This window comes from Lissotriton helveticus, chromosome 8 (assembly GCF_964261635.1).
Source record: "Lissotriton helveticus chromosome 8, aLisHel1.1, whole genome shotgun sequence".
Classification (NCBI taxonomy): Eukaryota; Metazoa; Chordata; class Amphibia; order Caudata; family Salamandridae; genus Lissotriton; species Lissotriton helveticus.
In genome coordinates, this window is record NC_136069.1 from 1,683,148,631 (window position 1) to 1,683,175,130 (window position 26,500).

Below are 26,500 nucleotides of genomic sequence, written 5' to 3' on the forward strand. Positions count from 1 at the left end.
CCAACTTACCGCACAGGCTGTTTTACTGGGACTCCTGAGAGGAAAAAGCTCTCACTCTAGGAGATCGGAACAGTGTCACGGTGGTAGGCTGGCAGAGATCAGTTTGCAAGTATACCAGAGGCTGGTAGGTTTTCAGGGGGTACCTCTAAGGTGCCCTCTGGGTGCATGTATTGGTAAATCCATTGCTGGGATCAGTGTGGGTTTACCAATGCAAGATTCTTGATACAAAACATCCCTATTTTAAGTGAAGCTATCATGTAGCTGGGAAACTCGTTTTCACCAGTGACCAGTACATGGTTTAAAATGGCTTGCCTGGTCTCTGGTACTGGAAGTAATAGGACTGACCAGCACAGGGACATATCTGCTCATGGAGGTATGCCCTCACATATAATATTTATTTATTTAAATTCATTTTATTGAACAAAAGCTATCCATGCCACTGGAGTCAAGCTATCATGGCTGATGAGGGCTGAAAGCCCGAACCGGTCCTAGGATGCTTCTTTCAAGTCCAGGGAGGACCTGGACTGGCAGTTTAGGCTAGACTGCTCCCATTGGGCGCAGGGTCAAGACTGATTTGCATATGGCTGGGTCCAAACTGGAATGGCATGGTGAGCAAAAAAACGATGGATTTATGCCCAGATCTCTGTACTGGGGTGAATGTATGACATTGTTCTGCATTCTGTCGATCAATTGTTCCTTTACAAAAGCTTAGCATTGCAGTTATTCAAGTATTGTTTGTGCACTGTCTCCATGGAAGTGTCAGGGACACCGTCGGCATCCAGCACCAGCTTCATTATAATGTAACAAGAACAAAATCTGCTCTAGTCACATTTCCATACAATGTCGTAATCACGAAGGACCAACCTTCGCATTGGGTCTTCCAATGCCATAAAGCCCTCAAGGACCTGTATATGCTATCCAACGGCCCAGATCTTGTCCCACTTCCGTGGGCACCCCCTACTTTGTTACACCACTTTTTCAGCTGCGCAGCACCAGTCTAGGCCCTCTTCCTATTCAGTCATCCCTGGTGGTCGATTCATACTCCACACCCTTGCCATATTTATTTTTGCCACTATGTTTGCTATCTTTAGGCATTGTTTTGGGTATTTGAACCATATGTCTTCTCCTGTCACACATAATATGTGCCAACTGGCCTCCATTGTGACCTTTTGGTTCACTACCTTGGTCATTATCCACACTATCTCTTTCCAATACTGCTGAATTCGGGGACAGGCCCATAGTGTGTGGAAAAATGTGCCCTTCTCCCCACACCCCCGGGTACACAGGTCAATATCACTGCAACCCATTCAGTGTAAGAGTGCCCTTGAGGTGTAGGATTTATGAAGAATATGTAACTGTATATGGCAAACCCACATCCGCATTGCCACCTCCCTAGGGCTCTGTATCGCCTCTGCCCAATCATCATCCTCCAGAACACCCAGCTCGGCTTCCCACGCATCTCGAAGGGCTCCCGGGGGATCCAGTGTACTGTTTATTATTTTTTTGTTCATTAGGGAAGTGGGACTGGGATCTAGCAAACCCTATCTTCAAGTGGTGTGTATTCTGCTATATGCTCACCTTCTGGGATGTGGCACCTCAGTGCGTGTTTCAGCCATATGTATCTGTACTGTTCTGAGGCAGGTGTTTCATATTCAAATTTCAAGTCTTCAAAGTCGATCACCTTTTGCCCCCTCCATAGGTCTCCTAAGTAGTCAATACCCAGTAGTCCCTATTTACGGAAACGCTTGACCTCCTTTAGGAGGTCACTACACCACAAAGGAGTCCTTCCTGTTGGTTTTCTTTCCCAGCCCAGGAATTGTGTTGCTTCCCTCCATATGCAATTATTGTTTGGGTATAAGGTGGTAGATGATTCCCCATTCATCTAGGGTAGAGTGCCACTGGGTATCCTCTCTGTCCCATCGAATGGCAGTCCTATAAACACCCATGCTTTAATTGTGAACAGCTGTGACACCCAGTAATACGTTCTGATGTCAGGAATGGCAAGTCCACCCTCAAACACTCTCCTGTGTAGTTTGTAAAGGCTATTTTTGGGCTCCCCATCCCATAAAGCAGTCTTGTTTCACTGTTGCCTTTTCAAAAGAAGTCCAATGGCACTATACAGGCATGTTCTGTAGGACATATAAGAGACGCCTTGACTGGCTGCAGGCCTCTTATGGCGCACCCTGTGTCCTCCACATTATTGTCCTTATCTGATTGCACCCGCTCTTCTAATGATAGCATGGGGAGTCTTGCATCTCGGAGAAGGTAAACAAAGCCTGACCCCGATCTATCCAAGGTAGACATATACAGCATCTTGTAGGGATGCTAACTCTTCTACTGTCCTGCAGATCTCCCCCTGCGGGGTACAGATTTCCAATACCCCACTTCTTTCTTTGTCTCTCTTCGCCAGCCAGGCCATCTGTTTATTGGTTTTGACACCCACCTCATATAGTCTTCTCTGGGTTACCTTAGCCTGCGTACTGGCTTTTCCTCCGCTGTATCTCTCATTTCCTGCTACTTAATTCGGATTTGGTGTCCAATATGGGCATCCGGCACCCCTGTCTCCCTAGCCATTGTTCTGTCTCTAGGGTGTCATAGTGGAGTCTCTGTTCTTTCCTCCTCACCCCAGCAATGACCTTCACATACCCTCTAATCACTATTTTGTATGCTCCCACAACACGAAGGCTGAGGCTACAGTGCTTTTATTATCTTGATAGTATTGTTGCAGCCGCCCCCTCAATTTCTCTCTGACATGCTTATTTGTAAAAAGCCATGGGTCCAGTGGCGGTGGCAGTGAAGTATCTGTAGTGGGTCCGTTCAGTTGCTCCTCCACAGGCGAGTGATTTGATATACCCTGTGCCCTTTGAATCGCCCCCCTGAACCAACACGCAACAGTGGAATGTGTCATTAGGTAGTCCAGGCGGGAGTATGGCCCGTTGGGTGCTGAATAAAATGTGTGTTTTGCTGGCCTCGGCGTTGTGCTCCCTCCATAGATCCACTAAACCGAGAGACTCTGCAAATGCTCTGAGGTTCCATATCCATCCCCTTACCTGAGGTCAACACTCAATCCTTTTCTGGGTCCATTGTGGCGTTCATGTTCCCACCAATAACCAGGATACCCATCTGCAGTTCTAACAGCAGTGCACTGAGAGTCGGCAGTGTGTCTGCATGTAATCTTGGTGGTATGCATATTGAGCATACATTGATGACCCTTCCCTCCCCGTCAATGCCATGTATCTGCCCATCTGATTGCACCAAACCTTGCCAGGTACAAAGGGAAGTGCTGTCTGAACTCTTATCCCTGTTACTCGTGATCCCGAGGTGAACCCTGAATGTGCGAGGAGTTTATATCTGCATCTATCTAGTGCTTCGCTATTATTACCCTTTAGATGTGTCTCCTGTAGCAGTACTATGTCTGGAGTATGCACTGGAGATATTAAAGCATATACACCTGATGAAGCTAGTGACATATATGCTCTCATCCAGGAGGTAAAAACAGCAGACACCCACGGAGGTTCAGTCTCCCAACAGTTGAGACAACTAGAGTTCATAACCAGACGACAATTAAACCAGAAGCTTCATGCTTCTACTTTAGTCCAATATCATAAAGCCAAGCGCATACCTCGAGGGTTACGATTAGCCATTAAACCTCTATTATTTCGGTTTCATTTAAATTTTAGGTTTAAGGACAAGTGGGACGCCATATTAAACAAGTGTAGTTTAGATCTGATATTACTGATTATCGAGGAATTATCCAAAACCATCAGGGAATTAGAAGACGAAATATTCACCTTGAAAAGTGAATTAGAGATCAGACTAGAATCTAATGCTTGGACACTTCAACTTGAGGGTCTCAACCAGAAACTAGACAAGTACGAAAAAGAATTACAGGAGGGCAAACTACGTAAATATAAAAGGGATACTATTGATTATAAACTTAATGAGGTTTACACCTGGGCAGAGATCTTCTTTAAAAGACGATCTGTACCACGTAAAACCACCACCGCCACTAACTCATCAGAAGAAAGCTTAGTATCCGACAAGGATATGACAATCAATCGCACTTCTGCACAACAAGTCATACAGTCCCAAACGGCAGGTCCTTCTACCGTCAGCATAGAAACATCTCAACCAGCAGCCACTGTGCCTTTTTTATCACAGGTACAGGATTTAGACAGACCACCGACCAGTCAAGTGGCAGGTGCAACATCATTAACAGAAAAACTAGGCGAGGTCAAAGAAAAAGCCGGACGGTCTTTACGCAGTGGCAAGACCATGATTTAGTCATGAATATCTCTTCACAACAACTTAATTCTCAACAAACCACAGTGTGGAACCGTGGGATGTCTTTTGTACCCACTGATACTACCACTTCGCTGCAGGTATAGGCTGACATGTTTAAGTTCATGCGGCTGTTGAGGCTGCGTCACTTCTTTTCTAATATGGTCCCCCCAGACTCTCAACGTCCAGTGACAAGTGTCTGTCCATTCAAACCTAAGAGCACATTTATGCCCCCAGTGTCCCACAAGACATTGGATACATTTGAGACATTGATCCAGAACGACATTAAGAAACTTTATGGCAACAACAAAAAACATGACAATCTCAACACACATGAGCGTAAGATTTTATCAGCTCTAGCCAATGATCCAACCCTAACTTTACAACCAGCAGATAAAGGTGGTGCCCTGGTTGTGATGGACACCCAATACTATTAATCTAAAGTTCAGGCCCACATCTATAACACATCTACATATATGGCGCTCACCTATGATCCCACAGTGCAATTACAAGAGATGCTTGAGACTTTACTCATGGAGGCCCTCAACAACGATTGGATTGATGATTCAATTAAAGCATTCTTGGTCACAGCACATCCTAGACGGCCTAGAATCTATATGATTCCTTAAATGCTCAAAAATGCTCAGGATCCACCATTCAGACCCATTGTGTCTGGATGTGGGTCCATCTTTGACCCAATTGGCAGATTTTTGGACTTCTATTTACAGCTTTTTGTCCAGAACTGGCCCACCTACCTTAAGGACACCACCCATTTTTTACAGAAACTAGCTAGTCTAGATATTGATCCCCATGCCCAAATTCTGTTATGTACTATAGATGTGACAGCACTCTATACCTCGATCCCACACTCTGCCGGGCTGGAGGCGGTCGAGTGGGCACTACTTCAAACACACAGTATTGAGATGGACAAGATATTCATACTACAACTATTGAAATTTTGCCTACATAATAGCTATTTCCAATGGCAACAAAAGTTCTTTGTCCAGTTGACGGGTACATCCATGGGCTTTTCTGGAGCATGGCATATGCCAACACCTATATGTCAAGGTACGAATTTGACCATATCATTTCCAACAAGAGATGGTGGGACAAAATCCCACTTTACTGCAGGTATATCGACAACATCTTTTTGTTATGGCAGGACACTGAGCAATCACTGACAGACATGATTAATACACTGAATGACTTGAACCCACACATACGTTTAACATTTAACATCAGTACGAATTCCATCCATTATTTAGATGTTCAAGTTTTCAAAACATCCCACAATAAATTGCAAACATCAGTATATTCAAAACCTACAGACCGCAATAGTACCCTCTTACATACCATCTTCCACCCAAGGGGTCTAATTAAGAATTTACCGTACTCCCAATTTATCAGAATCCGCAGGATTTGTACTGATCCCTAGGTCAGTCAAGTGAAAATGCAAGAATACTCACAGAGATTCCTCAATATAGGTTACCCAGAGCATACTGTGCAGGAGTGTTTTCAAAAATCCCTCTTGAGAACACGTGAGGAATTGTGACGACCTAACATTAAGGTTAACACCAAACGTATGGTATTTGTTTCTAAATACTCCACTGTTTCCCAGGCTGTCAAGCAGATCATTGTTAACCGTTGGGACTTGTTACAGACTGAGGAAGATTTCCAGGGTATTTTCAATGACAGACCGCTGTTTGCTTATACCAGAGGACGTAATTTACGCTCTCTGTTAGCAAGACCAATGACCACAAAACAGGCTCAGACCTTCACGGGGACCAAACGGTGTAATAAATGCCCCCATTGCAATAATGTGACCATAGGGAACACACTAACTCACCCCACATCGGGTAAAAAAATACAGCTCAAACATAACACAGACTGCAATTCGGCCAACATCATCTATTGTATCAAATGCCCTTGTGGCAAAGCCTATATAGGCATAACATCACGTAAACTCAAGGTACGAATTACTGAGCACAAAAGTCGGATCCGCACGAAAAGTACCACCTCTAGTCTGGCAACACATTGGGATGAAGCACATCATACGATATCCCAACTGCGCGTACAAATTGTTGAACAAATCAGGGACAGACCTGGCTTAGACAGCAATAAGTTATTACTACAGAGGGAAATTTATTGGATTCAATCACTGGGAACAAGCACGCAGCGGGTCTTAATGACCGTCTCGATATGATATGCTTTTTGTAAAGTATGTATATTCTTAACGTATTACAAACATCGGTTATCCTTAGACACTTGTTAAGTTGCAGGCGAATGACTCAAAGTACCTTTTTGTTCACAGGCTCGTTTGCCTTCTCATTGTGACCATTGTTAGCGTTATTATGCATTGCATTCACTGTGTTCAGTTTCGATAACATTGTGTATGCTGCACACCTTGCATCCTATATGTGTTTTGTTGTCTTCAGAACTGTTCTATTCCGTATGATGTCATTTTGCCATGATTTTAATCCACTCGGCTTCATTCTTTTACACCCTTTGTTCTACATTCCCAGTCACCTTTTCGGCGCATCCATTTCTTTTCTCAGCAGACAGTGTTCACTTCTACCTGTAATCTTTGACTTGCATTCACAGTTATTTCTGTGGGACACTTACTCTCTCTATCATTTCAGTCACGTTCCCCTGTCAGAGATCAGAGATCGTGGGTGACCATTCGATACTACAGTGAGTACTGGATTGGATACTCGTGTTCACACCAGAGATTTATTAAGCACCTTAAGTACTGACACAGTGTCAGTTCGTTTATTGCATGGTTCCCATTCAATTAGTGCTTGAACATTGGTTTCTTGTTTCCTAATTTTTTTATAGTCACGTTGGAATCATTTTTTGGTCTTCCCTTTTACAATTGCGGCACCTCCGCAATGTTCCAACTCCACTCTAAGATGGCGGCCGTTCTTTTTCGGCGTGAGTCCTTTGTTCATGTTGACACATCCCCTTGGGGCAGTCGGGCTTTTAATACGCCACGGACAGACCGGTAGCGTCATTCAACATGGTGGCACCCTTGGTATTCCCCCGTGCGGCTATCAATTGGTGAGTTCTTGTGGTGATGCATGATTTTTCTGCCTTCTACTAAAATGTTGTAGCGAAGCCTTTGATTTGTAGGCTTTAGATTTACGGTAATTTCCCCTTTTTCTGGGGGCTAGTGTGAATCTCAAACCCTATCCACAGCGTGGAGTTGAGGACTTCCGTCTGGGTGAGTGCATCACTTGTCCTGACGAGGAATTACGAGTCCATTTGCCCTGGCTTTCTGCATATATATTTGAACATGGTTTGTACCTTTCATGCCCTTTCTAGCACTCCAAGAGAACTTTCGCCTGTCGCTAGCGGTTTAGAAGTTTCGACTGGCTACCCAATCGGAATATGAAGCTTGTTTAGGTGGGTGCCCATGTGTGTATGTTAAGATGGTGTTTATGACTACTCTGTTTTTGGAGCGTTTTGCTCTCAGGGAATTGTGACGTTTTTACAACCGGTGGTATCTGCATTTATGTTAGATATCTACATCTCTTGACATTCAGGTATGCTTTTGGAAACAGGATTGGAGCTTTAGGTTCTTGTGGTTCAGCTTTATATCCTGCTCTTCTCTTTTTTCTTATTTCTGTGTCGCTTTAGGTGAAGAGTGTCACTGCTTTTCCTTTCTTTTTTATTATTTTTACTATTATCTCATACACGTGGAGCTCATTGGTTTTCTTAAACACGGGTATTATGTGGCGGTTATTTTCCCACTACAGTCATCGACTAGCTATATCTCCTGGTCATGGCAATCTGTGCACATTTGAGTAACTGCTCACTGTTTTTACCGTGTAACCTTGTTGAGTGATATAAGCTCATTATTTTCCTTTACAGTTTGGCCCCTGAAGAAGGGACTCTTCGGTCCCGAAATGCATCGGGCCCCTACAAGATCTATTTTCAAGATATGAACATTTGTACATATGTGTACTTTCGGATGATAATTGTGTTATGAATTGTACGTCACTGTATATGTGAACACAATCAAAATGTGGTGTTAATTAACCTTTGACCTTAAACTACATGTAAAGATTTACATTTACAAGTATAATTGTGTCAATGTGGTTTATATATTTTTTTGGTTTATTGTATATAATCTTATTCAATGATTTGGAGGGTCATTTCATGACCACTTTGTGAACAGTGCGCAGTGCTGCTACCGTCTTGGTAGCATCTACATTCCTTTGTTCACTGGCTCTCGTAAGACAGCGAGGGTCTCACAGCAGCACCATTGTATTGTAGTTGGTGTATTCTTTGGAAATAATTGATTACTTCTGGTGTGCGCTTCCTACCCCATTGCATTACTGGAGATATTGAAGCACCAAAGTGAATTTTATTTTGTAGTAGAGGCCACTCACATGCCAGGCCAATTTTCTCAAAGCCGTGCTGGTACGTGAGTACCTGGAAGGTAAGCCCAAGGAGCTTATTCCATCAACCAAAATTGACCCAATATGTGTTTGGTCGATGGGCATCTGTTTTCTCACTGACTGATGAGCGACCCTTGACTCCACCAGGTCCTAGACGGCCTAGAATCTATATGATTCCTAAAATGCTCAAAAATGCTCAGGATCCACCATTCAGACCCATTGTGTCTGGATGTGGGTCCATCTTTGACCCAATTGGCAGATTTTTGGACTTCTATTTACAGCTTTTTGTCCAGAACTGGCCCACCTACCTTAAGGACACCACCCATTTTTTACAGAAACTAGCTAGTCTAGATATTGATCCCCATGCCCAAATTCTGTTATGTACTATAGATGTGACAGCACTCTATACCTCGATCCCACACTCTGCCGGGCTGGAGGCGGTCGAGTGGGCACTACTTCAAACACACAGTATTGAGATGGACAAGATATTCATACTACAACTATTGAAATTTTGCCTACATAATAGCTATTTCCAATGGCAACAAAAGTTCTTTGTCCAGTTGACGGGTACATCCATGGGCTTTTCTGGAGCATGGCATATGCCAACACCTATATGTCAAGGTACGAATTTGACCATATCATTTCCAACAAGAGATGGTGGGACAAAATCCCACTTTACTGCAGGTATATCGACAACATCTTTTTGTTATGGCAGGACACTGAGCAATCACTGACAGACATGATTAATACACTGAATGACTTGAACCCACACATACGTTTAACATTTAACATCAGTACGAATTCCATCCATTATTTAGATGTTCAAGTTTTCAAAACATCCCACAATAAATTGCAAACATCAGTATATTCAAAACCTACAGACCGCAATAGTACCCTCTTACATACCATCTTCCACCCAAGGGGTCTAATTAAGAATTTACCGTACTCCCAATTTATCAGAATCCGCATGATTTGTACTGATCCCTAGGTCAGTCAAGTGAAAATGCAAGAATACTCACAGAGATTCCTCAATATAGGTTACCCAGAGCATACTGTGCAGGAGTGTTTTCAAAAATCCCTCTTGAGAACACGTGAGGAATTGTGACGACCTAACATTAAGGTTAACACCAAACATATGGTATTTGTTTCTAAATACTCCACTGTTTCCCAGGCTGTCAAGCAGATCATTGTTAACCGTTGGGACTTGTTACAGACTGAGGAAGATTTCCAGGGTATTTTCAATGACAGAGCGCTGTTTGCTTATACCAGAGGACGTAATTTACGCTCTCTGTTAGCAAGACCAACGACCACAAAACAGGCTCAGACCTTCACGGGGACCAAACGGTGTAATAAATGCCCCCATTGCAATAATGTGACCATGGGGAACACACTAACTCACCCCACATCGGGTAAAAAAATACAGCTCAAACATAACACAGACTGCAATTCGGCCAACATCATCTATTGTATCAAATGCCCTTGTGGCAAAGCCTATATAGGCATAACATCACGTAAACTCAAGGTACGAATTACTGAGCACAAAAGTCGGATCCGCACGAAAAGTACCACCTCTAGTCTGGCAACACATTGGGATGAAGCACATCATACGATATCCCAACTGCGCGTACAAATTGTTGAACAAATCAGGGACAGACCTGGCTTAGACAGCAATAAGTTATTACTACAGAGGGAAATTTATTGGATTCAATCACTGGGAACAAGCACCCAGCGGGTCTTAATGACCGTCTCGATATGATATGCTTTTTGTAAAGTATGTATATTCTTAACGTATTACAAACATCGGTTATCCTTAGACACTTGTTAAGTTGCAGGCGAATGACTCAAAGTACCTTTTTGTTCACAGGCTCGTTTGCCTTCTCATTGTGACCATTGTTAGCGTTATTATGCATTGCATTCACTGTGTTCAGTTTCGATAACATTGTGTATGCTGCACACCTTGCATCCTATATGTGTTTTGTTGTCTTCAGAACTGTTCTATTCCGTATGATGTCATTTTGCCATGATTTTAATCCACTCGGCTTCATTCTTTTACACCCTTTGTTCTACATTCCCAGTCACCTTTTCGGCGCATCCATTTCTTTTCTCAGCAGACAGTGTTCACTTCTACCTGTAATCTTTGACTTGCATTCACAGTTATTTCTGTGGGACACTTACTCTCTCTATCATTTCAGTCACGTTCCCCTGTCAGAGATCAGAGATCGTGGGTGACCATTCGATACTACAGTGAGTACTGGATTGGATACTCGTGTTCACACCAGAGATTTATTAAGCACCTTAAGTACTGACACAGTGTCAGTTCGTTTATTGCATGGTTTCCATTCAATTAGTGCTTGAACATTGGTTTCTTGTTTCCTAATTTTTTTATAGTCACGTTGGAATCATTTTTTGGTCTTCCCTTTTACAATTGCGGCACCTCCGCAATGTTCCAACTCCACTCTAAGATGGCGGCCGTTCTTTTTCGGCGTGAGTCCTTTGTTCATGTTGACGCATCCCCTTGGGGCAGTCGGGCTTTTAATACGCCACGGACAGACCGGTAGCGTCATTCAACATGGTGGCACCCTTGGTATTCCGCCGTGCGGCTATCAATTGGTGAGTTCTTGTGGTGATGCATGATTTTTCTGCCTTCTACTAAAATGTTGTAGCGAAGCCTTTGATTTGTAGGCTTTAGATTTACGGTAATTTCCCCTTTTTCTGGGGGCTAGTGTGAATCTCAAACCCTATCCACAGCGTGGAGTTGAGGACTTCCGTCTGGGTGAGTGCATCACTTGTCCTGACGAGGAATTACGAGTCCATTTGCCCTGGCTTTCTGCATATATATTTGAACATGGTTTGTACCTTTCATGCCCTTTCTAGCACTCCAAGAGAACTTTCGCCTGTCGCTAGCGGTTTAGAAGTTTCGACTGGCTACCCAATCGGAATATGAAGCTTGTTTAGGTGGGTGCCCATGTGTGTATGTTAAGATGGTGTTTATGACTACTCTGTTTTTGGAGCGTTTTGCTCTCAGGGAATTGTGACGTTTTTACAACCGGTGGTATCTGCATTTATGTTAGATATCTACATCTCTTGACATTCAGGTATGCTTTTGGAAACAGGATTGGAGCTTTAGGTTCTTGTGGTTCAGCTTTATATCCTGCTCTTCTCTTTTTTCTTATTTCCGTGTCGCTTTAGGTGAAGAGTGTCACTGCTTTTCCTTTCTTTTTTATTATTTTTACTATTATCTCATACACGTGGAGCTCATTGGTTTTCTTAAACACGGGTATTATGTGGCGGTTATTTTCCCACTACAGTCATCGACTAGCTATATCTCCTGGTCATGGCAATCTGTGCACATTTGAGTAACTGCTCACTGTTTTTACCGTGTAACCTTGTTGAGTGATATAAGCTCATTATTTTCCTTTACAGTTTGGCCCCTGAAGAAGGGACTCTTCGGTCCCGAAATGCATCGGGCCCCTACAAGATCTATTTTCAAGATATGAACATTTGTACATATGTGTACTTTCTGATGATAATTGTGTTATGAATTGTACGTCACTTTATATGTGAACACAATCAAAATGTGGTGTTAATTAACCTTTGACCTTAAACTACATGTAAAGATTTACATTTACAGGTATAATTGTGTCAATGTGGTTTATATATTTTTTTGGTTTATTGTATATAATCTTATTCAATGATTTGGAGGGTCATTTCATGACCACTTTGTGAACAGTGCGCAGTGCTGCTACCGTCTTGGTAGCATCTACATTCCTTTGTTCACTGGCTCTCGTAAGACAGCGAGGGTCTCACAGCAGCACCATTGTATTGTAGTTGGTGTATTCTTTGGAAATAATTGATTACTTCTGGTGTGCGCTTCCTACCCCATTGCATTACTGGAGATATTGAAGCACCAAAGTGAATTTTATTTTGTAGTAGAGGCCACTCACATGCCAGGCCAATTTTCTCAAAGCCGTGCTGGTACGTGAGTACCTGGAAGGTAAGCCCAAGGAGCTTATTCCATCAACCAAAATTGACCCAATATGTGTTTGGTCGGTGGGCATCTGTTTTCTCACTGACTGATGAGCGACCCTTGACCCCACCAGGTAGGTCGCTCCCTCTCCGCACAGCACCGCCTGTGTGTCCCTTCCCCAGCTACTGCTGCTGAGGAAGTTCAAGGCCCGCCACCACCCGCAGACTACCACCTGCGCCTCATCCCTGGTGGCCACTGGTAGACCTTAGGTTTGTTGTCATTTGTCATTCCATTGTATTGCACTCTCTTGGTGTCCGTAACTGCTGTTGTCTGTCTCCCCTTCGCTGCCTCCGTGATTCTGTGCCTTTTTTTTCTTTCTGTCCCCTTCGCTGCCCCCTTGATTCTGTGCCTTTTTCTCCATCTGTCCCCTTTGATGCCCCCGTGATTCTATGCCTTTTTTCTCCTGTCCCCTTTGCTGCCCCCGTGATTCTGTGCCTTTTTTCTCCTGTCCCCTTTGCTGCCCCCGTGATTCTGTGCCTTTTTTCTCCTTCTGTTCACTTTGTTGCCCCCGGGATTTTGTGCCCTTGCTTCCGTTCCCGCCGCTGTGTCCCCCGCGGCCCCACCCCCTGACTGCCCATTCACTGCCCATTCACTGCCCCTGCCTCCCTCCTCCCAGCTGCTCCTCCCTTCCACCTCTCTATATAGGCCGACCGATGCGCGGTGAAGAGAGCGACCCTTGACCCCACCAGGTAGGTCGCTCCCCCTCCGCACAGCACCGCCTGTGTGTCCCTGCCCCAGCTGCCGCTGCTGAGGAAGTTCGAGGCCCTCCATCACCAACAGGCTACCACCGGCGCCGCATCCCTGGTGGGCATTGGTAGGCCTTAGGTTTGTTTGTCATTCCATTGTATTGCACTCTCTTGGTGTCCATGACTGCTGTTGTCTGTCTCCCCTTCGCTGCCCCCGTGATTCTGTGCCTTTTTTCTCCTTCTGTCCCCTTCGCTGCCCCCGTGATTCTGTGCCTTTTTTCTCCTTCTGTCGCCTTCGATGCCCCATGACTCTGTGCCTTTTTCTCCTTCTGTCCCCTTCGCTGCCCCCGTGATTCTGTGCCTTTTTCTCCTTTTGTCCCCTCCGTTGCCCCTGGGATTTTGTGCCCTTATTTCTGTCCCGCCGCTGCACCACCACCCACTTGACTGCCCATTCGCTGCCCCTGCCTCCTGCCTCCCAGCTGCTCCTCCCTCCCCCCTACCCATATATGGCGGCTGCTGCGCGTCCGCGCCGCTGGCAAGCCAAAGGCGTGCCTAAGGCAAGCCCGTCTGTGCCCGTCCGCTCCTGGACCACCCCCAGCACCAGAAACCCTGTCCCCCGCGCCCTCCACGACGACCGCTGCCTCTACAATGCCAGCACACTGCACGCTCTCACGCCCGGACGGACCCACACCTGCATTAAGGCCGCACCGAAACACACACATGGTCCCTTCACCTGCCGGAACTGCAGCTACACAAGCCTGGGAGCTGCTGAACCACCCTCCAAGAAAAACCTCAATCACCTCCGATGCATCCTACTGAACACCCGCTCTGCACGCAAGCATGCCGTTGAGCTCTGGGACCTGCTCGACACATCATCCCCGGACGTCACCTTCCTGACAGAGACCTGGATGAATGACTCCTCCGCACCCGACATCGCCATAGCCATCCCAGACAGCTACAAGATCACCCGCAGAGACCACACTAACGGAGTTGGAGGAGGAATTGCCATCGTCCACAAGAACAGCGTCAGGGTCTCGACCAACACTGACGACACTCTCAGCACCACCGAACACATGCACTTCCAGATCCACACAAACCCCAACACCACCCTCAGAGGTACCCTCATCTCCAGACCCCCAGGACCCCGACCCCAATTCAACGACTTCATCACCTACTTCATCAGCATGCACGCCCTGACCTCCACCGACTACATCCTCTTCGGAGACCTGAACTTTCACTTTGAGAACAACAACGACAGCAACTCCACCACCCAGATCGACAACCTCGACAACCTCGGACTGAGGCAGCTCGTTACAACGCCAACCCATTCCGCCGGCCACAGGCTCGACCCCGTCTTCTCCTCCAGCTCCCACGTCTCCTTCAGCCAAGCCACCGAACTCCTCTGGACTGACCACCGCTGCATCCACTTCACCTTCCAGAAACCACCCCACACACCACCGCACCCAACTGATCCAGCGCCGGTGCTGGAGCAAAATGGCGGAAGACCAACTACACGCAAATCTTGCTCTCAGCCCACCCACCCACACTTCCAACATCGATGACGCCACCAGCAACCACAGACGCTGGATCACGACTGCGCCAACTCCCTCGCCCCGCTGAAGAAACCCACCCACAGAAACACCAGCAAGAGAGCTAGCTGGTTCACCCCAGAACTCCTAGCCTCCAGGTGAACCTGCGGTAAACTAGAGGAGAAACGGCACAATGAAAAGACTCCGGACAGCCTCGCAGCCCACAAAGACGCCATCCACAAACACCATCACCTCATCAGTTCTGCCAAGAGGACCTCCTTCAAAAACCACCTCGACAACAATGCACACAACAGCAAGGAGCTCTTCAACATCGTAAAGGAACTCTCCAACCCCGGCTCCAACACCATCAACATCCTGTTGTCGCAAGCCCTGTGCGACTCCCTCGCACCTTCCTTCAATGCAAGATCGCTGACATCCACAACAGCTTCAACGCCCAGATAGCCCCAACAGACATCGACACTCCAGACACCCGGCACACCATCGACCAAGACCCCCTGCTAGCCTGGGCCAACGTGAACACAGATGACACCATCAAAACCATGAGCACAATCCACTCCGGCTCCCCGTCAGACCCACTCCCGCACCACATCTTTAACAAAGCCAGCAGCTCCATCGCACCCCACCTGTGCAATGTCAACAATCTCTCCTTCGAGAGTGCGACCTTCCCAGAGAACAGGAAACACGCAGAGATCAACGCCCTACTCAAAAAACCCAAGGCGGACCCGAGAGACCTCAAGAACTTCCGGCCCATCTCCCTGCTTCCATTCCCAGCCAAGGTCATTGAGAAGATCGTCAACAGACAGCTAACCTGATAACTCGAAGAAAACAGCATCCTGGACCCATCCCAGTCAGGGTTCCGCAGCAACCACAGTACCGAGACTACCCTCATCGCCGCATCCGACGACATCAGGACCCTACTGGACAACGGTGAGACCGTGGCCCTCTCCGCCGCCTTCGACACCGGCTGCCACTGCACACTACGCACATGCTTCCACGCCGCAGGAATCCGAGCCAAGGCCCTGGAATTGGAACACCTCCTACCTCTCTGGCAGAACCCAGAGCGTCTGCCTCCCCATTCCGATCCGAAGCCTCCAAGATCATCTGTGGCGTACCCCAGGCATCATCCCTCAGCCCGACACTGTTCAACATCTTCATGGCCCCGCTCGCACAAGTCGCCCGACAGCACGACCTCAACATTATCTCCTACGCCGACGACACTCAACTGATCATCTCCCTAACTAAGGACCCCCTCACCACCAAATCCAACCTCCACGAAATAATGAAGGCTGTCGCCGACTGGAAGAAGATCAGCTGACTGAAGCTGAACACGGACAAGACGGAGGTCCTCATACTCGGCTCCAACCTTTCAGCCTGGGACGACTCCTGGTGGCCTACGGCCCTGGGAGCAGCCCTGACACCCACCGACCACGCACGCAACCTGGGAGTCATCCTCGACTCAACACTCTCCATGACCAAGCAAGTCAACGCAGTCTCCTCCTCCTGTTTCAACACCCTCCGCATGCTCCGTAAGATCTACAGATGGATCCCGACAGATACAAGAAGAACAGTCACCCAGGCCCTCGTCAGTAGCAGACTCGAAACGCCCTCTACGTGGGAGCCCCGGCCAAGCTCATCAAACAATTGTAACTCATTCAAAACGCCTCTGCACACCTGATCCTCGATGTACCACGCCACAACCACATCACCCCCCGCCTGAGAAACGTGCACTGGCTCCCCGTCAACAAGAGGATTTTCTTCAAGCTCCTCATCCATGCACACAAGGTACTCCACAAGACCGGCCCAGCCTACCTCAACAGACGACTCTTCTACATCCCCAACCGCCAGCTCCATTCCACCGACCTCGCCCTTGCCACCGTCCCTCGCATCCGAAGAACAACCACCGGCGGCAGATCCTTCTCCCACCTTGCCGCCAAGACCTGGAACACCCTCCCACTGAGCGTACAACAGACCCAAGACCTGCTGACCTTCAGGAGGCTACTCAAGACATGGCTGTTCAACCAGTAGCGCCCCCCTCCCTTTTTTCCCCCAGCGCCTTGAGACCCTCACTGGTAAGTAGTGCGCTCTACAAATTCTTGATTGATTAATTGATGAGTGCAGATACACTCCCCCTTCCTCTGGCAGAATATGCCAGTTTCCCACACTTGCCACGCTAAGCATCATACATAATTGTAGGACCGAGCCATCTTGAATGTGGGAGCTTAACTCACAAACTCCCAACTCCCCCCTCCCTGCTAACATGCACCGTGGGCTCAGAACCTCCTACCACCCCAATTTGCAGGTTGCTGGTCACCCCGTAACAGTAACACCATAAGTCAGGTGGGCTTAGGCCACATGAAGGTCCGCCAGCTCTCCCCATAGCCCTCCTCATACATAAAACAGGTGTATTATCAACGTTACATAGAACAAGGAGCAAGCGCATAAACCATACAAATCCAAGGTCATGTCAGTTGGATCTTAGCTTTAGAGGCAGTCTCCGTCCACAAGACCACTGAATCATCTGATCTCAGTATTGACAATCCATGTGTTTATTCCGCTCAATCAGTGTTCAGGCATTCTTATCACTGATATCCCAATCCATATAATCATTCCCCCCGACTCATTGACTAGTCTATAGCATGAGGAAGTTCTTCCATTTGATCTGGGGCAGGTCTTATCTCCGTGCTGAACAATGCATCAGTGTTTCTGTTTGTGCTCAGATCTTCCAGCTATCTTCCAGCCATCTAGCCAGTCCCACACTTCCTCGAGAGTAGAGAAACGGCAACATTTGCCCTCCGTAGCTATTCTGAACATTGCAGGGAAGAGTATGGAGCATTTGATTTCCTTTACCGTAGGGCTTTCTTAACCACCAGGAAACTCCACTGTTGCTGCTGCACCTTTAGGGTGAAGTCAGGCAGTTTTGAATGTGAGTTTCAGGACAATCCGAGCTGCCTGTAATATCACATCCATATCTCAATAATTGAAGATTCTAGCAATGATGGGGCACGGTGGGGCTCCTGGCATGCTAATAAACACCCTAGCATTGGGCTGTTAGTCCTGCTGTAGGGGTGACTAATATCCTGTGCAGTATTAGAGGACATGGCACACAGTGTGACTTGTCATGTTTTCTTTTGTCTGTAGCAAGACATGCAGCCTGCAATGGCAGCCTTGCATGTGCTTAGTGAGGGATCCTTTAGGGTGGCAAAATTTGTGCTGCAGCCCTTAGGGTCCCTTTTTAGTACCTCAGGCCCTGGATACCAGGGGTACCACTTACTAAGGACTTACAGAGAATGCTAAAACTTTTGCCAATTGGGAAATGAATTGCACAGTTTGGAAAAGAGCTCTGGAACTGGGAACCTGGTTGGCACGAACCCACTGCACTTTCAGTCGAAATCACAATATTTACCAAGACAAATGTGGTGATGACCATGTCAAAAAGGGGGACTTTTCAACCCTGCATAAAAGTGTGTGTTACAAATATTCAAGGGGCTGTGTAAGATGATGGAGGAATAAGGGCAGAATGTTGGCTAGTAGAGGAGAACATGTAATGCTCCACTGTGCCTGTCCGAGGATTCAGGCAGGGGTTATGGAAGGCCTCCAAACTACAATGCAGCCATTTGCCACAGTGATTTTGCCTTCTGGTTTTTTTGACCTGTAAAATTCAGTTTGTAGGTCCTGCACCTAGTATATCCCTTATGAGTTCTTAAATTAGTATTTGACAACTACAACTTCAGCAAAGGTGTTCCCATGCACGAACCCGGAGAGCTCCAAATATTCATACCTTAAAATGGCAATGCTGTCCCTAATTATATTAAACCCATATTTTAAGTGTATCTGGTGGACCTGTATAATTAGTTCATTGATATCCTAGGAGTATGAGCCTGGCAAACGTGCCTTTCCCTGAAACATGAAAGCCTTGTGGCTGTGATGAGAGCCTGCAGCAAAAACCTTAGATTACCACATTTTAAGCAGAATCAATAATGTGAACTGAGAAATACTGCTGATCAGTCTAGAGGGTTGATATGAAAATCAGTAGTATGTACAGGAGATTTAGGTCAGCCCCTTTCAGCCATTGTTTGCTCAACTATTGGGTGATTCTTGTGCTAGTCACACCAATGGCAGTTTGTGTTTGCACAGTGGTGGGTTTCCAATTGGTGAGTGCTCCTAAAAAGGCCTGCCAATGAAATGCATGCACTGTGAAGAGTCTATTAATTTCAATCAAAAGGTAATAATCTTTTTGTATGCATATATGTATGTATATTTGTATCTATAAGGTCTTTCTACAGCCCAACCTATCCAAAAGACAGTGGAGTGCTATACATGTTCAGAGACAAGATTGAAGTCAATGAGTAAGAGGAGAGGAAGCTGGGTTGTGGACGGGTAATGTATTTTGGTGTAGTGTCCTTTAAAGAGGTGAGTCTTCAACTCTGTCCTGAATTGAAGCAGCATTAGGGTGGTCCTGATGGATACAGGGTTGTTTTCCAGATCCTGGGTGCATAAATGGAAAAGGCCTCTCTTTTTTCATTTTTTACACTTCTTTGTCTGCGTTCTGATAGTGTCCTTCCTGGCTGTGCGTTTGCAGAGAACCACCAGAGATGGAGATCATGTCTGCAAGATAAGCAGGAATGCTAGTCATGATGGCTTTGCTTAAGGAGAAGCGCTGCGCCATATAGGATGATGCCTGTGTGGAATCTGGGAGGCCATGGAGTACGGCACTACCATCATCCAGATAATCAGAGTATGAAGGTTTGAATAGCAGTTCTGAAGTCGTTTTCTGGAAGAAATGGTTTGCCCTTCTTTAGAAGAGACACCTGATACCTGTCTATCTTTGTTTTTTGGGGAATGTGTTCTGTGAGCGTGAAATTGGTGTCGAGAGTCAATGAAAAAATTGGGGATTATTTTAACAACTGATCTATATGACGTTTCAGAGATAATGGGCCAAGTATTTTGTAGTACATGGATGGACCACTTGTAGCAAAAACAACACAAGAGAATTTGACCTGTGACACACAGTCCATTAGATTGAATAAGGTCTATGACCCTAATTGGATCACAAATACACTGCTGAAGTAAAATGTTTTCTTCTGTGTTGCAATATTTCTAATAGTATTTTAAGTTCATTGCAATAACAAAGGTAAAAGGATCCTTCTGCTTTTCTTGGTTCATGCATTAAACGATGTACAAAAATAAAAAACTGAGGATATATACCTTTATACAGACTTGTTTCAGTTCATAACTCTCAGGCAAAAATATCTGTCCAGTATATTCAGCACCTTAAACATTTATAGAAGAATCCAAATAATTGGAGCTGATGGCTATAAGCCATGGCTTTGCGCAAGTCATCAGATATTTACCCTTCTGAGAATCACATGTAGGTCGATGCACTTGCAAGTTTTATATGCCAGCTTTGTTTGACCAAGATAAGCTGTATACATTGCTAAACCCTGTGAGATAAGCATTGGAAGATGAGGATGCCTAGTTTGGTATTCCTAATTAAAGCCCTCCATTCAGCTCTCTGGACTTATGTCCAGTGTGGTGGCAAAGGGAAATTAGAACATGTAATTCCTATTCGAAATGGTTAAAAACAAAGCTGTGTTCTTGCCCGAACGTTTTCTCCAATATTTTGAGCCAATCTCCTTGTTGCCTGAGATACCTGTGGCCATCTTGTTGTTGTTGCAGCTTCTGCCCTAGATGTGACAGGTATGCTCAGAGATGGGCCCCAGGCTCACTGTGCCACTGGAACCAAGCTACACCTGCCCTGATCAGGGTGAAACCTGTATTGATTTGCTTGTGTTCAGTGAGGTCTTGGCCTCACAGTTTAGGCTGTTCTTTGTCTATAGGAGCAGGGTCAAGACTTATTTGCATATGACTAGGTACAAACTGAGGTGATGTACTTTGCACAATAACAATGGGCTAGGGTGTGGCCTAGAGTAATTACCAGTGGCTGAGATTAATACATGCATTCCATCCATCACTTTTTGTATACTTATGTTGCTCTTAGTGGAAAGAGTATGCCCATCTGTGGGTCTCTTGCACACTGTGCCACTGGAACAAAGCTATACAATGATGATGGGTCCATAACAAGGGCATAACCAGTCCTGTGTTGCTTGTGTTCCAATTCAGTCAGGACCTGGCATGGCACTTCGGGCTGAACTGTTCCTACTGAGGTGGCCTGGTGTGCAAAATAACAATGGATTGGGATGTGGCTGAGAATAATTCAAGCATTCCTTCCATCCCTTTTTGTATAACTTTAGTATGTTGCCCTTAGTGAGACGGGTATGCCCAGGCATAGGTGATTGCACATGTTGTCACCAGAGCCAAGCTATACCTGGTTGATGTGCTCATACCAAGGGTGAAACTGGTTCTGCTGAGACTTTTGTTGCATTTCAGCGGGGACCTGCCTTGGCAGTTTGGGGTAGACTGCTCCCATTGGAGCATGGTTTGACTGATTTGCATGTAGCTGGTTCTAAAGCGAGTTGGCATGGTGTGCAAAATAACAATAGTTTGGGTTGCTGCTCTAATTAATTACCAGTGACTGAGATTAATTCAATCCATCACTTTTTGATTCTTCGGTATCATTTGTGATTCTAGCCTGTTAGCATAGTGATGGTGTTGGACTCCCCTCTGGTTGTTCAATGCTCAATAGGTGGTAGACGTGACGCACTAGATGGGGCTGGCATACAGTGGTGAGCCTGTACGAGAGTTGGCGATGGATTGCCTTGATGGTCGCATGCATTCTTTCTTGGGTTATCAGCAAATTGGAGTGATAGTGACCAAGCTTTTTAATCTTGATTTGTAAAGGCATCTGTATCCTTTAGCTTGGATGTTCTGGGTCACTGTGCCGCTGGTGACTGTGTCTGGATGGTTGCATTGGGAAGGTCAGGGCATGCTCTTGGCCTACTCTCTGTTCTCCTGCTGGGCTGTCACCAGGTCATCCTTGCTGCACCTCAGTGGACTGCTTGGGTGAATAGATGCACTCCATCAGTGGTCCAAGTCTTCTCGGGTGTGTCTTTATGGCCTGGCCACCGTTAAACTTACCTCCTTCTGGGCTTTGTCGGTGGTAAGGTTTCCCAGTGTGAACCAAGATGTCCCACTTCTTTCTTCTCACAAATCTCTTTTCCTTTTGATCACTTGGTGCAGTGGTGTCTTTGGGACAGGCCAACAGGGCCTCTCGGTAGTCTTCAACTATCACTGTCATTTGTCCACTGGCTTTAGTTGTTTAATCTCCTTGTTTTCTTGGGTGGTGTGATGCCTGGGCATGTGTTGCTTGATCTCTTTTCTGGGACTTTCTTGGAGCTTCCACTCTGAGCTTTGGCTCTGCTCCTCATCTCTGGGCGGTGTAGGACTTGCGCCTAGAGGCTTTGCTGCCACCAGGCAAGGTTTGTGGGGTGTGGTATGGTGTGCTTGGAGGGTGCACAACAGGGCCTTGATGTCTCAGCCGGGGTATTGGATGCAATGTGCTTCTATCCTATTTTTTCATGCAGACGCAGTGTCAGAGGATGTATGATGGAACCATGCATGCTGTTCTGGTGCAGAGTAGAAATATCGCCGCAAAAATATCGTGGGACAGAAATATTGCCGCAAAATTATTGTGGAGAAGAAATATCGAGAACAAAAATATAGTTGACAAGAATATCGACTGACAGGTAAGTAATATCAATTACATAAATACTGTTGTAAGAAATAGCGTTTAAAAAAATATAGTTTACAAAAATATTGATTTAGTAAAGATTTTATGTATTTTAGTGTTTTATGAATGATAATTGCTTGTTATTTTATTATATGTTTAAGAGTTTTACTAGTTATTAATTATTTTAAGTTTTTAGTTCCGTAGCGGGTTGTGGGTTTATAGGGGAATAGGGTGGGTAGTAATTTAATTTTATAAAATGTATTGAATAATTAATGTGTTAATGTGTTAATTGATTAATATTAATAATAGTTTAATAATGAGTTGTTAATTACATTCAATTAGTCAATTAATAAATAATTAGGTTAATTGCTAATTAATTGTAGGTGTGTGTTGTGGTGTTTATATGTGTAAATTGTGTGAACGGTGGTAATTATAAAAAAAAATATTGATTAATTATTAAATACTTTTAAGTTAATTACCATCAATTAATTAGTTATTATTCATTGTAATTGTGTAATTATTTGTAGGTGTGTGTTTTGGTGTTATTATGTGTAAATGGTGTGAAAGGTGGTGATTATTTTTTTATTGTTTAATTAATAACTAATAATAAATTAATATTAAGTAATTCATTTGTTATTGTTTAATTAATACATATTAATAAATTAATTTTTCATTATGTAATTAGTAATCATTAAAGCTAATTGTGTAATTAATTGTAGGTGTGTGTAGTGGATTTTATAGTGTTAAATAATGGGCAAATATTTTTTTTAATTATCTTTGTTAATAATAATAGATTTAAATGTATATAATAATTATGTTAATATTGGAAATTACATTTAAAAAAAATGTTGATGGTTTTATTTTTTATTGTTTTGAGATCCAGCGCTTTCCCTACTGTTGCACTCACTGGATTGGGAATAGTAAATTTTACCCCTCTGCTAGCTAGCGCTTTCCCTACTGTTACACTCATTGGAGTGGGAATAGTAAATTTGACCCCTCCGCTATCCAGCGTTTTACCTACTGTTGTACTCACTGGAGTGGGAATAGTAATTTTTACCCCTCCACTATCCAGCGCTTTCCCTACTGTCGCACTCATTGGAGTGAGAATAGTAATTTTTATCCCCCCGCTATCCAGCGATTTCCCTACTGTTGCACTCATTGGAGTGGGAATACTAATTTTTACCCCTAAGCTATTCAGCGCTTTCCCTACTGTTGCACTCACTGGAGTGGGAATAGTAAATCTGACCCCTCTGCTATCCAGCGCTTTCCCTACTGTTGCACTCACTGGAGTGGAATAGTACATTTTACCCCTCTGCTATCCAGCGCTTTCCCTACTGTTGCACTAACTGGAGTGGGAATAGTAATTCTTACCCCTACGCTATCCTGCGCTTTCCCCACTGTTCCACTCACTGGAGTGGGAATAGTAATTTTTAGCCCTAAGCTATCCAGCGCTTTCCCTACTGTTGCACTCACTGGAGTGGGAATAGTAATTTTTAGCCCTAAGCTATCCAGCGATTTCCCTACTGTTGCACTCATTGGAGTGGGAATATTCATTTTTACCCCTAAGTTATCCAGCGCTTTCCCTACTCTTGCGCTCACTGGAGTGGGAATAGTAAATTTGACCCCTCTGCTATCCAGCGCTTTCCCTACTGTTGCACTCACTGGAGTGGAATAGTAAATTTTACCCCTCTGCTATCCAGCGCTTTCCCTACTGTTGCACTAACTGGAGTGGGAATAGTAATTCTTATCCCCACGCTATCCTGCACTTTCTCTACTGTTGCACTCACTGGAGTGGAATAGTAAATTTTACCCCTCTGCTATCCAGCGCTTTCTCTACTGTTGCACTAACTGGAGTGGGAATAGTAATTCTTACCCCTACGCTATCCAGCGCTTTCCCTACTATTGCACTCACTGGAGTGGGAATAGTAAATATTACCCCTCCGCTATCCAGCGCTTTCCCTTCTGTTGCACTCATTGGAGTGAGAATAGTAATTTTTACCCCTACGCTATCCAGCGCTTTTTCTACTGTTGCACTCAATGGAGTGGTAATAGTCATTTTTACCCCTTCGCTATCCAACATTTTAACTACTAAACTATTTTGTTATTAAATGTATGTATTTTTTTTTAAATAGTTGAATGTGTTAATTAAATATTGAATATTTTATTTTAAATTATTTATATATGTGTCTATTTTATCAATTAAATAAAAATAACACCTAATAAAATGTGTTTAAGTGAATATATGTATATGTAAATATTTTTTGTGTTTATATTTCATTAATTAAGTTTGTTATAATTAGTTTAAATATATATTAAATGTAGTTTATTTTGTTAATAATAATATTTTGAATTAGTTTATTTGAATTTCTGTTATGTTTTAAAGTCGATATTTTTTACATCTATATTTTTCACATCGAAATGTTTGAGTCGATATTATTGTACTTACCTGTTTAAGTATAGGAAATCGATATTTTTACATCGATATATTTTTCAACTATATTTTTGCAATCAATATTTTAACATGGAACCACTGTTACCAACCATGCCTTTAGCACACATTCAATACAATGCATAATGCATTTGCCTTTATCACACACATTTTTACCATGCCTATGCTATTGCCAGGCATGCCTTTACAATTAAAATCTAAATATTTCGCAGGTAAATGTAAAGCCTATATTTTTTATGGATATAGCCTTTTTGACTTGCCTATATCTTTGGCGTTGCCTGCAGAATGTTCCCAAAATTTCCCAAATCAAGTTCCCTGCCGATTTTTGGATTTTGTAATGTTTCAAGGTCATCCGTCAAGCAGGGCCAAGAAAAAGAGGGGATCAAAAAAGTGTATTTTCAATGTTCATTCCCATCGGGCCTTTAGACAAACCTGCAGACCGAAACGCTGGACAGAATTACACTGAATTTGTCAGGAAGGTAGATTTTGGTCTGCAGAGTCTTGTTATTTTGTGTAAATCCATTCAGTAGCTGTTGGATAATTTAAGGAAATCCAAATTTGTTTACCTGGGATCACAACTACTTTGCAAATAATAACAAGCTTGTACAGGGAAATGCAGAGCACTGATTGGCTACCAACACTTCAACCAGGAGGTGTTGGCTGCCATCTTGGGAATTGGCTTCAGCTGAGTCACACAATAAAAACTTTAAAAAAAGAAAAGGGGGCAGGGTAGGGATACCCTGACCTCCAAGGCTTGGTCGTGGGCTCCCCCTGAGACCCCGCCATGGCAAAAAACTGGGATGCATTTTTTTAAAAAAAAACACGTTTTTGTTTCATTTTTTAAGGACAGACAGTGGTCCCTGGGATGTTTGCACTTAAAAAATATGTAAGCATGCATTTGCAAAGGGGAAGAGGTCCCCAACCCCTTCCCATTTGCGACTGCATTACCACCTACTCGAAGTACGTAGTAAATTGTGACTGTTTTGCAACCGTAATTGCGGTTGTAAACCAGTCATACATAGGGCTTTCAGGAGCAATTAGGAGAGGACGCCCTTGAAACGTCCTTTCCTAATTGCAAGTTGCAAACACTATTTAGCGAGTAACAAATAAATCACGACTCAATAAATAGTGTTTGTACATGGCCCCGTAGGGTTTTTGTATGCGCAAATGGGTCGCTGACCTGTTTGCGCATGCAAAAACGGGTCGTACATCTGGCCCCTTGTGCTTCAAGTTATAGTTTATGGTTGCTGTACATCCTTATTGTTCCCATTTATGGTAGTGTATACGTTATTAATATTTATACATTATAATTACCACAAATGATTTTTGTTTTTCCTGTGTCTTATAAACAATTGTCTTTAATGGATTGTAATCATCTGAATAAAGATTTATTTGATTGGGGGCGTGGCCTGCCAACATGGCCGGTTAGACGTGCGTTGGTGCAGCTCCTGCCCCACCGAACAAAATCCTTCATAATCCT

The 26,500-nt window shown here is 44.5% G+C and overlaps 1 protein-coding gene across 1 annotated transcript in view; it reads left to right on the forward strand.

The window, feature by feature from the left end:
• LOC144774087 (transient receptor potential cation channel subfamily M member 2-like) overlaps positions 1-26,500 on the forward strand; it is a 900,698-nt gene that overhangs the window by 445,354 nt on the left and 428,844 nt on the right. Inside the window, 1 exon segment of the mRNA XM_078659113.1 lies at positions 3,681-4,161. Within this exon segment, the coding sequence (XP_078515239.1) occupies positions 3,681-4,161 (481 nt within the window).